The 14453-nt window shown below is 40.9% G+C and overlaps 1 protein-coding gene and 1 pseudogene across 1 annotated transcript in view; both read left to right on the top strand.

Annotated features, from left to right (window-relative positions):
- Positions 1-4058: 4058 nt before the first annotated feature.
- LOC102836774 lies at positions 4059-4349 on the top strand (annotated as a pseudogene).
- A 191-nt stretch (positions 4350-4540) lies between these two features.
- Positions 4541-14453, top strand: part of LOC102821351 (putative uncharacterized protein C14orf25-like) — a 98429-nt gene continuing 88516 nt past the window's right edge. Inside the window, exon 1 of the mRNA XM_006835499.1 lies at positions 4541-4579. Coding sequence (XP_006835562.1) covers positions 4541-4579 — 39 coding nt within the window. The remainder of the gene's footprint in view (positions 4580-14453) is intronic.

Here is a 14453-nt window from a genome sequence, read left to right as displayed (position 1 = left end):
TTAAAATATTTACTGATTAAGATCAAAGACTATAACTTTCAGTATGGATTGCACCTCAACACACACACACACACATACACACACACACACACACACACATATCCCTCAATATAGGACCAATAAATAACATCATGATAAATGGGGAAAAAATGAAGTTGTTAAAGACTTCATTTTTCTTGGATCTACAATGAACACTCATGTTAGCAGCAGTTAAGAAATCAAATGATGTATTGTATTAGGCAAACCTGCTGCAAAAGACCTCTTTAAATTGTTAAAGAGCAAAGCTGTCAGTTTGCGGACTAAGTTCTCCTGACACAATTCATAATATATTCAGTGACCTCTTACGCATGTGAAATTGGACAATGAATACGAAAGATGGTAGTATTACGGTGTTGGAGAAGAATAATGAAAATAGCATGGTGTCTTATGCGAGGTTCTCTAGAGAAGCAAAACTAGTGAAGCTTCTATATGTATGTAGAAGGAAAGGTTTATATCAAGGAAATGGTTCACACTGTTATAAATATGCTTAGTTCAAAGACAGTGAGTTAGATGTTAGGCTGAAGGCTGATTCATGAAGCCACAGGGTGGATTAGCCAAGATCGACAGGTCAGATGACAGGCAGGTAGGTCCAGCAGGTTAGAAGATTGGCTACTGATGACTCCCAGGATTGGCAAGTAATAGAGTAGGCCACTTACTGAAGTCCAAAGAATCAGAGTTCAGAGGATGACCCAGATTCAAGATTCAGATCCAGCAGAGAGCAGATAAGCCTTTCCTGAATGCCAATATATTGAAGCAGGCCATATCTGGAGGAAGCTTCCCTTTAATTGATTGACTGCTCATATCAGACTCATTGGGTTGGTGAAAAAGAGTAAGGCCCCTAATGAGATGCATTGACACAGTGGTAGGAGCAATGGCTCAAACTTAACAAGTACTGTGAGGATGGCAAAGGACTGCATAGTGTTTAATTCTGTTGTGCATACAGAACTGACTTAATGCCACTTAACAACAAGCAAACCTCAATATAGAGTTGATTACCTTTATTAGATATCATTATGGGGAATAACTACATTTCAGCTGCTAAACCACTGAGAATGCTGGCCCAGTCAAGTTGACACAAAACCTTGTGTCATTCTACCCTTTGTCATCTTAGACTTGTATACATATCCTTAAACCATATATAATCTCTAAATAAAGACTATAATTATAAAGTCATACCTAACATGATAAGGAGCTCTGGTAGCATAGTGGTTACAAATCAGACTGTGAACTTCAGGATCAGCAGTTCGAAACTACCAGCTGCTCCATGGGAGAAAGATGAGGCTTTCTGCTCCCATAAAGATTTACAGCCTCGGAAACCCTGTTCAGGGTCGCTATGGGTCGGAACCAACTCGACAGCACTTAACAACAACAACCTGACATGATACAATGAACACATGTACAACAAAAATGCACTAACCCCATTTACATCTTGTATTTTATAAGTTAACAATATAAAAATATTTGATGCACACATACAAGAACAAAATACCAATAACAATTATAGTCCTTATTTTTGCAACTTGTCACATGCCTGAAGCTGGTATTTAGAACTGCCTTCTTCTGTTACTCAATCCCTTTGCCTTTGTTAAGCACCTCCACCGGTTATGGTTCTTTGCTTGGTGGGGTGACCCAAACCTTCATTTATGAAGGGTCTGGGCCATTAGTATCCATGTTGAAATTGGGTTGCTGTAGTTTACCACTGACTTTAATCACAGGGCATGGTAGAACTAAAAGATGTCCTAAGGAATTTCCTGGATTCCGCACATAGTTTTCTTTACCTCCATTATGCAATGTCAAACCAAGTTATTCTTGGTAGTAAGGATCCAGTCACACCACCTAATACAGTAACTGTCTTCTTTGCCTGTTGATCCAGAGGCCTGAGGAGACTAAAGTGACCAAGGGCATTCTTAAACTTCCCTCTGATGGAATCAGTGTTGTGTCTCCAGGTGAAAGTATCCTTCCCTTTCAAACTAAAATGTCCAGACCCAAAGAGCAGAGGGTCACAGAGGCAGGAAGCAAAAACTTTCTGAGTGGGTCACTTGGAATAATAATGAGTGGTGTCCACTTCCATTCCATTTGTTCCTGGACCCATGAATTTTGGTTATTGGAACAGAAGCTCCATATATCAGATCCTGCTTTACAGTGTATATAACATCCTGGAGAACTTTGCCCCAGCAGGTATTGCCATCTAGCTGGAGCCATAAGTGAGTCTTTAAAAGACCATTCCATCCTTTGGTAAAGCCAGCTGCTTCAGGATGATGAGAAACATGTTGTTGTTGTTAGGTTCCATCGAGTCGGTACTGACTCATAGTGACCCTATGCACAACAGAACGAAACACTGGGCCAACCTCACAATTGTTGCCACTCTTGAGGCCATTGATTGATTGTCACTTTGCCAATCCTTCTTCCTTTTCTTCTCTGACACTCCTTACCAAACATGATATATCTGTCCAGTGACTGGCCCCTCCTGATAATATGTCTGAAGTATGAGAGACAAAGTCTGGTCATCCTGGCCTCCAAGGAGCACTCTGGCTGTATTTCTTCCAACACAGATCTGTTTGTTCTTTTGGCAGCCCATGGTACTTTAACTATTCTCCTCTAACACCATAACTCAAATGTATCAATTCTTCTATGATCTTCCTTGTTCACTGTCCAACTTTTGCATGCTATGAGGTTATTGAAAATACCATGGCTTGGGTCCAGTGTACCTCAGTCCTCAAACTGACATCTTTGCTCTTCAACACTTTAAAAAGGTCTTGTGCAGCAGATTTGCCTAATGAAATAGGAGAAACATGGCAAGACTGGTAAATTCCATGAGCCTGACCCATTGCCATACTTCATTTGCTGTGAAGTGAGTTCCTTGATCTAATGTGATGCTCTGTGGGATACTATGATGGTGGATAAAGCAATCTGTAAGTCCACTGATGGTAGTTTCAGCAGAAGATTTGCATGCAGGGAAGGCAAATCCTTATCCAGACTAAGTATCTATTCCGGTATGAAATAAACATAGCCCTTTCCATAATGGAAGTGGTCTGATGTAATCAACCTGCCACTAGGTAGCTTCACAAGGAATGATCCCATATCTTGGACTCAGTGTTCGTTTCTACTGCTGGCAGATTGAACACTCAATAGTGACTCTAGCCAAGTCACCCTGGGTGAGTGGAAGTGCACGTTGCTAAACCCATGCATAACCTCCATCTCTGCCACCATGGTCACTTTGTTCATGAGTCGATTGAGCAATGACAGGAGTGACTGGAAAAAGAGGATGATTAGTTTCCACAGAACCTGCCATCCTATCCACTTGATTGCTAAAATTATCCTCTGTGGAGGTAATCCTTTGGTGAGCATTCACATGAAATATAGATACCTTCACTTTTTAGGCCCATTCTGAGAAGTCTGTCCAAATGCCTTCCCCCACACCTCCTTGACACCGTTTTTCCAATTATGTTCCTTCAAAGACCCTAACCATCCAGCCAAACCATTGGCTACAACCCATAAATCAGTATACAGTCGCATATCTGGCCATTTCTCCCTTAAGCAAAATGAACATTGCGCAAGTTCTGCCCTTTGGGAGGATTTCCCTCCACTACTGTCCTTCAGGGAAGTCCCAGGAAGGTGCTGTAGTGCAGCTGTTGTTCACTTTCGAGTAGTGCCTGCATGTCATGCAGAACCATCTGTAAACCAAACCTGAGTTATCACTTCTCAGTTAGTTGATCATAAGTAACTCCCCATAATGCCATAGGCATACAGTGCAAGAGGGAAAGTAATGTGACAGGAGTGGAGACCATGGGCATTTGGACAACTTCCTCATACATGTTACTTGAGCCTGGTCTCATAAATACCACTTCTTTTTAATGATAGAGTGTTGTTGTGTATGTCAAAAGTTATAACTCTGTGGTCAAACAACACCCAGTTCATAATGGGTAGTTCAGGTTGCATGGTGTGTCCCCTATGTATTCAATGTGTGGGTTAAAGGATCTATCCTGGGCCAGCGACGCGGAGCTATCCGATCTGTCCAGATGGCAGAGGTGGAAGAAACCCTGAAGTGGCTGCAGAGCCAGAAGGGCGTGCAGGGGATCATCGTGGTGAACACGGAAGGCATTCCCATCAAGAGCACCATGGACAACTACACTACCACACAGTACACCAACCTCATGCACAACTTCATCTTGAAGGCACGCAGCATCGTGCGAGAAATTGACCCCCAGAATGACCTCACCTTTCTTCGAATTCGCTCAAAGAAAAATGAAATTATGGTTGCACCAGATAAAGACTATTTCCTGATTGTGATTCAGAATCCAACTGAATAAGCCACTCTCTTGGCTCATCTCCCTGTGTTATTGCTTAATTTAATGCCCCCCAAGAATAGTTAATCATGCCAACTCACCCCAAGTGGAAATCACCTAAGAGCCCACTTTCAGCAACCTAGTGACCAAGGCTGATCTGGTGCTCCACCTACCCCACCAAAGGAGTTCCCGGCCAGGGGTCTTCTCCATCCACTATGTCCTCGGATCACTTCCAGAGGCTGGAGCAAGAGCCTGTGAGGGCCCGCACCCAGCTTCCTCCTAACCTTCAGTTCACTTGTCGCCCTTGGGAAAGGCTACTTTTCTGTAACTAAAAACAACCCAAATGCTTATTCAAAAAAAAGGATCTATCCTGAAAAATACACTCTAACATGTCAGTGTCCTGAAGCCTTTGGATTCCTTCCTCTATAGAATACCAAGGTTGGTCTAGTACTTCAACTTGATGTATTGTAGGCCACCATGCAATCCATCCTTCAGTGAATCAGGCAAATAAACTATTTGATCCTTTCTTGACATTTATAGCTGAAACACTGAATGAAGAATCTGTGCTTAGTGAGCCCATATCAATAAACTTAGATTGATTCAACCTTATGTTCCTTGCACCACTGCCACACACCCTTAGTATCCATACACACACATATTCTTCAGGTTTCTGTCCATATTAGAAAAATCAAGCAGTTCTCTTGGAATGTAGTGTACTTCTTTCTGGGTCACAATTTGTACTTCACCTTCTGGGGCTTGCTGGGACTTAAGTCTAGTTGTAGGTCTAGAAGCAATAATTAGTGGAGGTGTTTCCTGGAAATGTTCTGCAATGCGTTGCAAGACATTAACATTAGGTGATACCCCAGACAATGTCTCAGAAATCATCTCAGTAAGCAAGGCAGAGTAAGGTTAATTTCATCGAGTATGAGGAGAGGGGATAATAATGATTTTACTGATAATGGATCAGTAGATAAAGAGTAATCTCTTAAGGTAGGAGAGGTGGAGCTGGTGGCAAGAGTGAATCAACAGACTTTATGGTCTCAGTGTCCCCAGCTCCTGATGATCTGTCTGTATGTCCCCACCCCAAGGTTCAGGATCCCCATTTCTTGCCAATCAGTACCTTCACTTTCACATCAGACACCATTTGAGGTTGGAAATAACAGCTGGAGTTGTAATTCAGCCACTCTTACAGTAAAACTCTGGGGTTGTTTTTTTTTTTTTTGGTAGTATCAGCTCTACTACTACAAGAAATAAGGCTTTATTTCAAGGCACAAATGGAAACTTTGAGTTCTTTTATGTGGTGCTTAAGTGCTTAGCCCTCAGCTCATCTCTTTCCTTTATCATTTGCTCTATTGCAAGTAGGATCAACCAACCAGCTTCTCTATACTTCTCATTCTGACAAAATTGCAGAAAAGTATCACACACACACTCAGAGCTTTGCTTCTCTTCAATCCATGTTCTATTGGTGGTGAGATTTTGCATATTATTACCACCTCACACCATGGATTAGCAGCACCTTCTTACTCTCTTTACCAGTTGGTACAGAGTTATTGATACCTTTAAAATTAGACTTGAAAATCACTTTAGAAAACTCTTGCCTATGATTTTGTTTCTTTAGAACCACTCTTGGTATGTCTTAGACTGAGTTCTCTAGAGAAGCAAAACCAGTGAAATATTATGTATATTTTCAATAACCTCATATGCATGCGAGAGCTGGATAGTGAATAAGGAAGACCGAAGAAGAATTCATGCTTTTGAGTTATGGTGTTGGAGGAGAATATTGGAAGTGCCATGGGCTGCCTAAAGAACCAACAGATCTGTGTTGGAAGAAGTGCAGCCAGAGTGCTCCTTAGAGGCCAGGATGGCCAAAATTTGTCTCTCATACTTCGGACATATTGTCGGTAAGGACCAGTCTCTGAAGAAGGATATCATGTTTGTTGAGGTGGAGGTTCAGAGAAAAAGAGGAAGATCCCCAGTGAGATAGACTGGCAGAGTGGCAGCATCAATGGGCTCAAGTGTGTCAATGATAGTAAGGTTGGCCCAGGATCAGGCAATATTTCATTCTGCTGTGCATAAGGTCGCTATGAGTCGGTACCGACTCGATGGCACCTAACAACAACAACAACAAAGAGAACTTTATATCAAGGAAATGGCCCACACAGTTGTACAGGTGGGAGAGTCTCACGTCTGAGTCCCATGAACTAAGATGAGCCATTTAGGTGGCAGGCAGGCAGGCAGGTAAGAAGACAGACTGCTGCTCACTCCTAGGATTGGCACATATTATAGAGTGGGCCTCTCACTCAAGTCCAAAGAACCAGTGCTTTCTGTGCACCTTGGACTTCTTCCTTCAGAATCATTGGCATTTGATCACATGTTGTCTCTCTTTTTTCTTTCTTTCTTAAGTTTTTATTGTGAATTGAGTAATAGTTTACATGGGAGAACATAGGTTTTATGCTCATCCTGTCACATTTTGTTTCATTACAATTACAACCCCCTCCATGCATCATCATGCAACAGTATTTTCTTCTATTCCCTCTATTTTTTTTTTTTTTTTTGGATATACACAAAAAACTCAGGCATATAAAATCATTGAAACAACCAAAGGGCACATTGTGCAAGCCTGCCTCCGGGCCACTGATCCTGGAATGTAAGATTAACTACTCCCCCTTTTCATTACAAAATGTTTACCTTTACAGTTGCGACAATCACAGTCAGTTGTGATAATTACTCACTATTGAATCATAAGAATCTTTTCCCCATCTCCTTTCACCAGACACATCTAGACAAGATGAATACTATTCACTGGGGATTCTATCTTCCCTTGTACACTCTGAAACTAAAATCCCTCTTGAAAACTTGTAAGCAGTCACTTTGTGCCTTTATGTTGTTATTTTTAGGTGCCATGAGTCTGTACCTACTCATAGTGACCCTATGCACAACAGAATGAAATACTACCTGGTCCTAGGCCAACCTCACAATTGTTGCCACATGTGAGCCCATTGATGCTGTCACTTTGCCAATCCATCTTGCTGGGGTCTTTATCTTTTTCTCTGACTCTCCACCTTACCAAACATGATATCCTTCTGCAGTGACTGGTTCCTCCTGCCTATATGCCTGACGTATGAGAGACAAAGTTTGACCATCCTGGCCTCCAAGGAGCCCTCTGGCTACATTTCTTCCAACACAGATCTGTTGGTTCTTTTGGCAGCCCATGGCACTTTCAATATTCTCCTCCAACACCATAATTCAAAATTATCAATTCTTCTACAGTCTGCCTTCTTCACTTTCCAGCTTTCACATTCATATGAGGTTATTTAAAATACCATGGCTTGGGTCAGACATACCTTAATCCTCAGTCTGACATATTTGCTCTTCAACACTTTAAAAAGGTCTTGTGCAGCAGAATTACCTAGTGCAATACACTGTTTGATTTCTTGACTGCTGCTTCCATGAGTGTTGATAGTTGATCCAAGAAGAATAAAGTCCTTGACAAACCTCAGTGGTGAGGATTTTTGTTTTCTTTACATTGAATTGTAATCCATACATAAGGCTGTGCTCTTTGAGCGTCATCAGTAAATATTGTAAGTCCTCTTCACTTTCAGGAAGCAAGGTTGTATCATCTGCATATCGCAGGTTGTTAATGAGTCTTCTTCCAATCCTGATACCACGTTTTTCTTCATACAACCCAGTTCTCGGATTATTTGTTCAGCATACAGGTTGAATAAATATGGTGAAAGAATACAACCCTTCGCACACCTTTCTTAATTTTAAACCATTCAGTGTTCCCATGTTCTGTTTGAACTGCTTCTTGGTCCAGGTACAGATTCCTCATGAGCACAATTAAGTGTTCCAGAATACTCATACTTCGAAATGTTGTCCATAGCTTGTCATGATCCACACAGCCTAAAGCCTTTGCATAGTCAATAAAGCACAGGTAAACATCTTTCTGGTATTTCCTACTTTCAGCCAAGATCCATTGGATACCAGTAACGATATCCCTTGTTCCACGTCCTCTTCTGAATCTGGCTTGAACCTCTGAAAGTCCCCCATTTTAGGTAGCCAATGTCTAAGTTGTCCATCCCTATCAACCCTGTGTATAGAGAGGATGGGAATGATCTTTGATGTGAAGATTCCCTTCCTCTCAGTTAGTCTTTTGAGCTACTACATCCATAAGAATAGGTCAAGTTCATCAAATTGTAGCAATTACACTTGTTTCCTTTGTCAAAAAAAATTTTTTTTAATCTTCCTCTAATCATATTCTGGAGTCCTGGTGTTGCGCTGTGGGCTACTGTGTCAGACTGCAAAGTCGTTTGAACTGCAAGGTCGGTGGTTCAGGCTCACCAGCTGCTCCTTGGAAACCCTATACAGGGTCGCTATGGGTCGGAATTGACTTGACAGCTCTTAACAACAACAACAATCATGTTCTGACATGAACATGACCAGAGGAGTCCTGGTATGGCACTGTGGGTTAATGCACCAGACTGCAAAGCCATTTGAACTGCAAGGTTGGTGGTTCAAGCTCACCAGCTGCTTTCAGAAACCTTATACAAGGTTGCTATGGGTCGGAACTGACTCGATGGAACTTAAAAACATCTACAGTAACAACAGTCGTGTTCTGATCATCAAGCCGTCGAAGCTAGGTCAAATGGGTACTGCCTGCAAGTTTGAGCATTCTTGTGTGTCTCCCATCACTTCATATCAGCTAGATGCTTCACTCTCAGCTCTAGCTAGGCCCATGGCTATGTTCTTGTTCATGGGCCTAGGAGTCCCCAGGTCTCACCATACTTCGGACCAACAAGTCCTTCCCTTTCTCATCTCCAGGTCAATGGAAGTCTATGGAGTGTGGTTAAACTCAACCCATATCTTCATTTCTGCTTTTCCCCAACTTCCACTCACCAGTAGACCAACATGGTCGCTTGCAAGCTTACATGCCTACTCTTATATTCCCTTGGAATTTCAGTCTTGGAAGGTGGTTTGTCCTGAAGGGACTTGATTGCTTGCCTTGATGGCTCTCCAGTGAACAACTTGCTTGTTCTTGTAGTAGCCAGGCACACTGCCATTTTTGTTTTTGATTTTTTCCTGCTGGTCTTTCTTTCAAGAAGTATCTTCTGTTCCTCTAGCTGTTCCAGGCAGGTCTGCTTGGCCTTTCAAGTGGGTATGTCCCATCTCGGGAGGTTCTGGATGGGGGTTAGGGTTCTACCTAAGGTCTTATATACTACAAAGTTTCCGCAAGAAGTCTCTTTCACTAGGCAAGTTCTGTCACCCCTTTTAGGTATTACAAATTAGTTATATGCTGAAGACAGGCTTACAAGCTTTCTATAATCATGTCTACTGATATTTCTTTCTATCCCACTCAAATGTCTATTTTAGACAAGGGAAACCAATTCATAAGAGAGTCAAGTATCTTACATTATTTCTTCTCTTTTACCCATTCAAATTATGCCTCAATCTCTGTATCACATACTATGCTGTCTCTTGAAATGGTTGAAAATTGTTTATTTCTTAAACCCCCTTCCAAGACTAAGACTCAATGGGAATACATGCTGTGATTGGTGACCACACTCGACACCGATAAGGGGAAGTGAGGGAAAAACAGCAATGAAGCTGCGAGCTAAGCCCTACAACAATAAATAGGCTTCTGTGAACCCGGGTGAAGACCTGGTTGGCCAGCAGTGTGGCAAGACCTGGGGACTCTTGGGCCCAGAGTCAGTGACATAGCCACAGAGGACTAGAGTGGAGAGTGAAGCATCCAGCTGATAAGAAGAGAGAGCATATGCATAAGAACACCCACACTTGCAGATAATTCCCACTTATTCTGGATGATCAGAGCTCAACCAGAAGTAAAAAGAAGAGGAAAAAAAAAAAAAGTATTCTCATACAATTTGATGAACTTGACCTACACCTATGGAAGCAGTAGCTCAGAAGAGGGAAGAAGTCCTTATAGCAAGAATCATTCCCACCCCCTCTACACACAGGGATGCAACTTGGACATTGGCTACCCAAAATAGGGTGCGGGGGGCTACAAAGGCAAGAAGTGACTGGCTTACAAGCTTTCAAGAGGGAACCTAGATCCAGAGGGCCTGGAGGAAGGTAGAATCTCCAGCGAGTAGTATTCAATCTGATTAGGCAGGGCTGATGCAATGAAATGCAGACAGGTCTCTTGTGATACAATAGTGAATAATTGCTATCAGGACTGATTGTGAGGGTCGGAAATGTAAAGGTAGATGTTTTATAACAAGGAGGGGAGTGATTAACTTTTCAGTCTAGGAGAGGAGGTCCCTAGGACCATCAAAGGAGAAGAGCAGAGAGCGGGACCCTACCCAGAGAAGCAGTGATGTCTGAAATGGAGCCAGAGATAATGACGTGGAGCGATGGAGCAGCTGGAGACTTTAGATCCAGAGAGGGAGAGCGACTGTGTGCTGAAGACCTGGGGGGTATGGGGGAAGGATTGCATGGAGGGGATTGTTTAAAAAAAAAAGGAAAATTGTCTATTTCTTTTTGGTACAGTGACTATGTGTATTCCTTTCATTTTCTTTTGATATTTTCTGCATCATTTAATATTTTACCCATAGAATCCTTCAATATTACAAGTTGAGGCTAGAATGTTTTCTTCAGATCTTTCAGCTTGAGAAATGCTGAGCATGTTCTTACCTTTTGGTTTTCTAACTCCAGGTCTTTGCACATTTCATTATAATACTTGACTATGTCTTCTTGAACTGCCCTTTGAAAATTTCTGTTAAGCTTTTTAAATTCCTTATTTTTTCCATTTGATGGAGAGCAAGTTTCAGAGTCTCTTCTGAAATCCATTTTGGTCTTTTCCTTTTTTCTTGCCCTCTTAATGACCTTTTGCTTTCTTCCTGTATGACTTTCTTTATGTCATCCTACAATTCTTCTGGTGTTTGGACATTACTGTGCATCAAATCTGTTCTTGAGATAATTTCTAAATTCAGATGAGATATATTCAGGGTTAAATTTGGACTCTCGTGGGCTTGTTTTAGTTTTCTTCAGCTTCAGCTTAAATTTACATATGAACAATTAATTGTCTGTTGCACAGTCTGCCCCTGTCCTTATTTTAGCTGATTATATGGAACTTTCCCACTGCTTCTTCCCACAGTTGTCGTCAGTTTGATTTCTTTGTATGCCATTTGGTGAGGTCCATGTGCATACTCATGTTTTATATTGTTAAAAAGAAGTATTTGCAATGAACAAGTCTTTTCTAAGTTCTGTCATGCGATCTCTAGCATTGTTTCTATCCTCAAGGCTACATTTTCTGACTACTGATCTTTCCTCTTTGTTTCCAACCTTTGCATTCCCATCACCAGTGGTTATCAATACATCTTGATTGCTTTTTGTTCAATTTCACTCTGAAGAAATTGGTAGAATTCTTCAATTTCATCATCACTGGCTTTATGGTTTATGCATAAACTTGAATAATAGTGGTATTCACTGTTCTTCCTTGTAGGTGTATGGGTATTACACTATCACAACAGCATTATACTTCAAGATAGATCTTGAAATATTCTTTTTGGTGGTGGATGCTACACTATTCCTCTTCAACTTGTCATTCCTGATATAGTAACCGTATGATTGTCAGACTAAAAAATCAGCAATAATAGTCCACTTCAGTTTACTAATGCATAGGATATTGATCTTTATGTGTTCCATTTCATTTTTGACAACTTTCTATTTTCCTTTATTCATACTTTGTACATTCCATGTTCTATTGATTGATGAATAGTTAACAGTTGTTTCTCTTCATTTTGAGTTGTGGCCCCCCCAGGAAATGAAGGTCCTGACAGCTTTACTCCATTGGCATCATGTATTTTGCAAATGCAGTTCTTCCCTAGTCATATTTTGCTGCCTTCCAACCTGAGGGCTTCATCTTCTGGCACTATATCTGACTATATTGTGGTGCTATTTATCATGTTTCAATATTCTGTTTTATTTTTTTGACAGTGTTATTCATAAGGTTTTCAGTGGGAAAACATTCAGAAGCAGTCCTCTCCTTCTTCCTAGTCTAAAATATTTTTGTAGCTTGGCTGAAATCTGTCCACCATGGGTGTACCCTGGTGGTATTTAAAGTATCACAGTATCACAAGTATCACAGCAACACTCAAGCCACCAAAGTATGACACATTGACAGACAAATGGTGGAAGACAAGGGCCTTCTACCTACCTCAAAAACACAAAATAAGTTCTTGTCAGTTTTAGATGTTCTGTTTGTTATTGGTTTTATTTTTAGATAGAAAGTAAAACTTTTCAGAATTCAAGGGAATATGCTGAGAAATGTTAAACAATAAGTACTTGTTAAATTTCAATAGCAAACCATGGGCTCCAGAGAAGTTTGGAAGGGACTGCGCAGTAGAAACTCAGAAACAAAAGGGAAGTGAAATAGGGAGAGTCAAGTCAGATTCTCATCAGGTATCAGTGTAGACTTCTGGTGTTGCGCTGTGGTTCAGCACTGGACCGCGAATCACAAAGTCAGCAGTTCAAACCTACCGGCTGCTCCTTGGAAACCCTCTACAGGGTCGCTATGAGTAGGAACTGACTAGATGGCACTTAACAACAACATCAGTGTGTAAAATGGAGTCCTGGTGTGGAGCTTTAGGGTAAGCACTGGTCTGTTAACCCCAAGGCTGGCAGTTCAAATCCATCACTCACTCCTCAGAAACCCTATACAGAGTTGCTATGAGTTGAAACCAACTTGATGACACTTAACAACAACACTGGACAAAAATGGACCTGATGTGGCATTGTATTTTAGGATATGCACTAAACTAGTGACCCCAGAGGGTTTCTTAGGCTACAGTTCATGGGAGCAGGTTTCCAGGTCTTTTCTCACATGGAGCTGCTGGTGGGTTTGAACCACTGACCTTTTAGTTAGCCGCTGAGCCACCATTGTGCCATCAATCGATTCTGACTCACAGGACAGAGTAGAACTGCTGCAAAGGGTTTCCAAGGCTGTAAACCTTTCTGAAAGTAGACAGCCTCACAGTTCTCCCACAGAATGGCTGGTGGGCTCAAACTCCTGACCTTTTGATTAGCAGCAGGCTTTAACCATGGTGCTACTAGCGCTCTCCATATTGTCCAGACTTCTGTTAAAGGAAGAATCCCAGTTGTAAAGACAGCTCTTTATGAGATGATGAAAATACAGCCAAGAAATATGGATAAATGATAAGCAAAAACACATCTATTAAAATAAGAAAATACTTTCATTTACATTTTCAGTCTATCTAGATTCAGTTTCTGAGTGGCAAAAAATGAAGATGTAATTTATCCCTCAAAGAGTCAACCAGTTGCCTCAGAACAATTTATTGAGTAATTCTTTTTCTTATCACCATTTTAATGCAGCCTTTATTATATAAGAATTCATACTATTTTCATCTATTCTCATCTTTGTTTCATTCTGTCAGTCTGTCTATTGACTGTAGCAGCAGTATCGGTTTAATTCATGCAATTGTATGGAACAAACAAACTCATTGCCATCTAGTTGTTTCCTACTCATAGCAACCCTACATAGGGTTTCCTAGGCTGCAGATCTTTATGTGAGTGGAAAGCCTCATTTTTTTCCCATGGCGCCACTGGTGGGTTTGAACCACTACCTTGGGGTTAGCAGTCCAGTACTTATCCTATAGTATAAGCAGGACTCCTTTGTATAATAAGTTGTAATGATCCTATTGGACAAATGCTCCCACACTTACCTTTTTCAAACTTCTGGCAAATCTTTCTGAATGAATTAAGAATTACTTTTTAAGGTTCAATATATATGTTTTAGGTTTTTAATTTGATGGCAGTAAATCACTGAAGTGTTTTGGAAAGTACGGATAAAATATTTGATCTTTCCACCCAAGATGCATTATCTGTCTCTCCATTAAATCTAGTCTTCCTTTTATACTCCTCATTAAAAATTTTTAAATTTCTTTATGTAGTTCCATTACATTTTTGTTACGTTTATTTCTAGTTTACTCTCTTATAATAGTTATAAATGGCATTTTCTAGTGTTTATTTTAGTATAGTGGAAACTAATGTGTGTGTGTGTGTGTATATATATATATATATATATATATGTTGGTTATGTGCCATGGAGTCGGTTCCGACTCATAGCGACCCTGTACATGGTTTCCGAGG

This window comes from Chrysochloris asiatica, unplaced genomic scaffold, assembly GCF_000296735.1.
Source record: "Chrysochloris asiatica unplaced genomic scaffold, ChrAsi1.0 scaffold00017, whole genome shotgun sequence".
In the NCBI taxonomy this organism is placed as follows: domain Eukaryota; kingdom Metazoa; phylum Chordata; class Mammalia; order Afrosoricida; family Chrysochloridae; genus Chrysochloris; species Chrysochloris asiatica.
The sequence above is the reverse complement of the archived record's forward strand: the minus strand, read 5'-3'. Positions and strand labels throughout refer to the sequence as shown.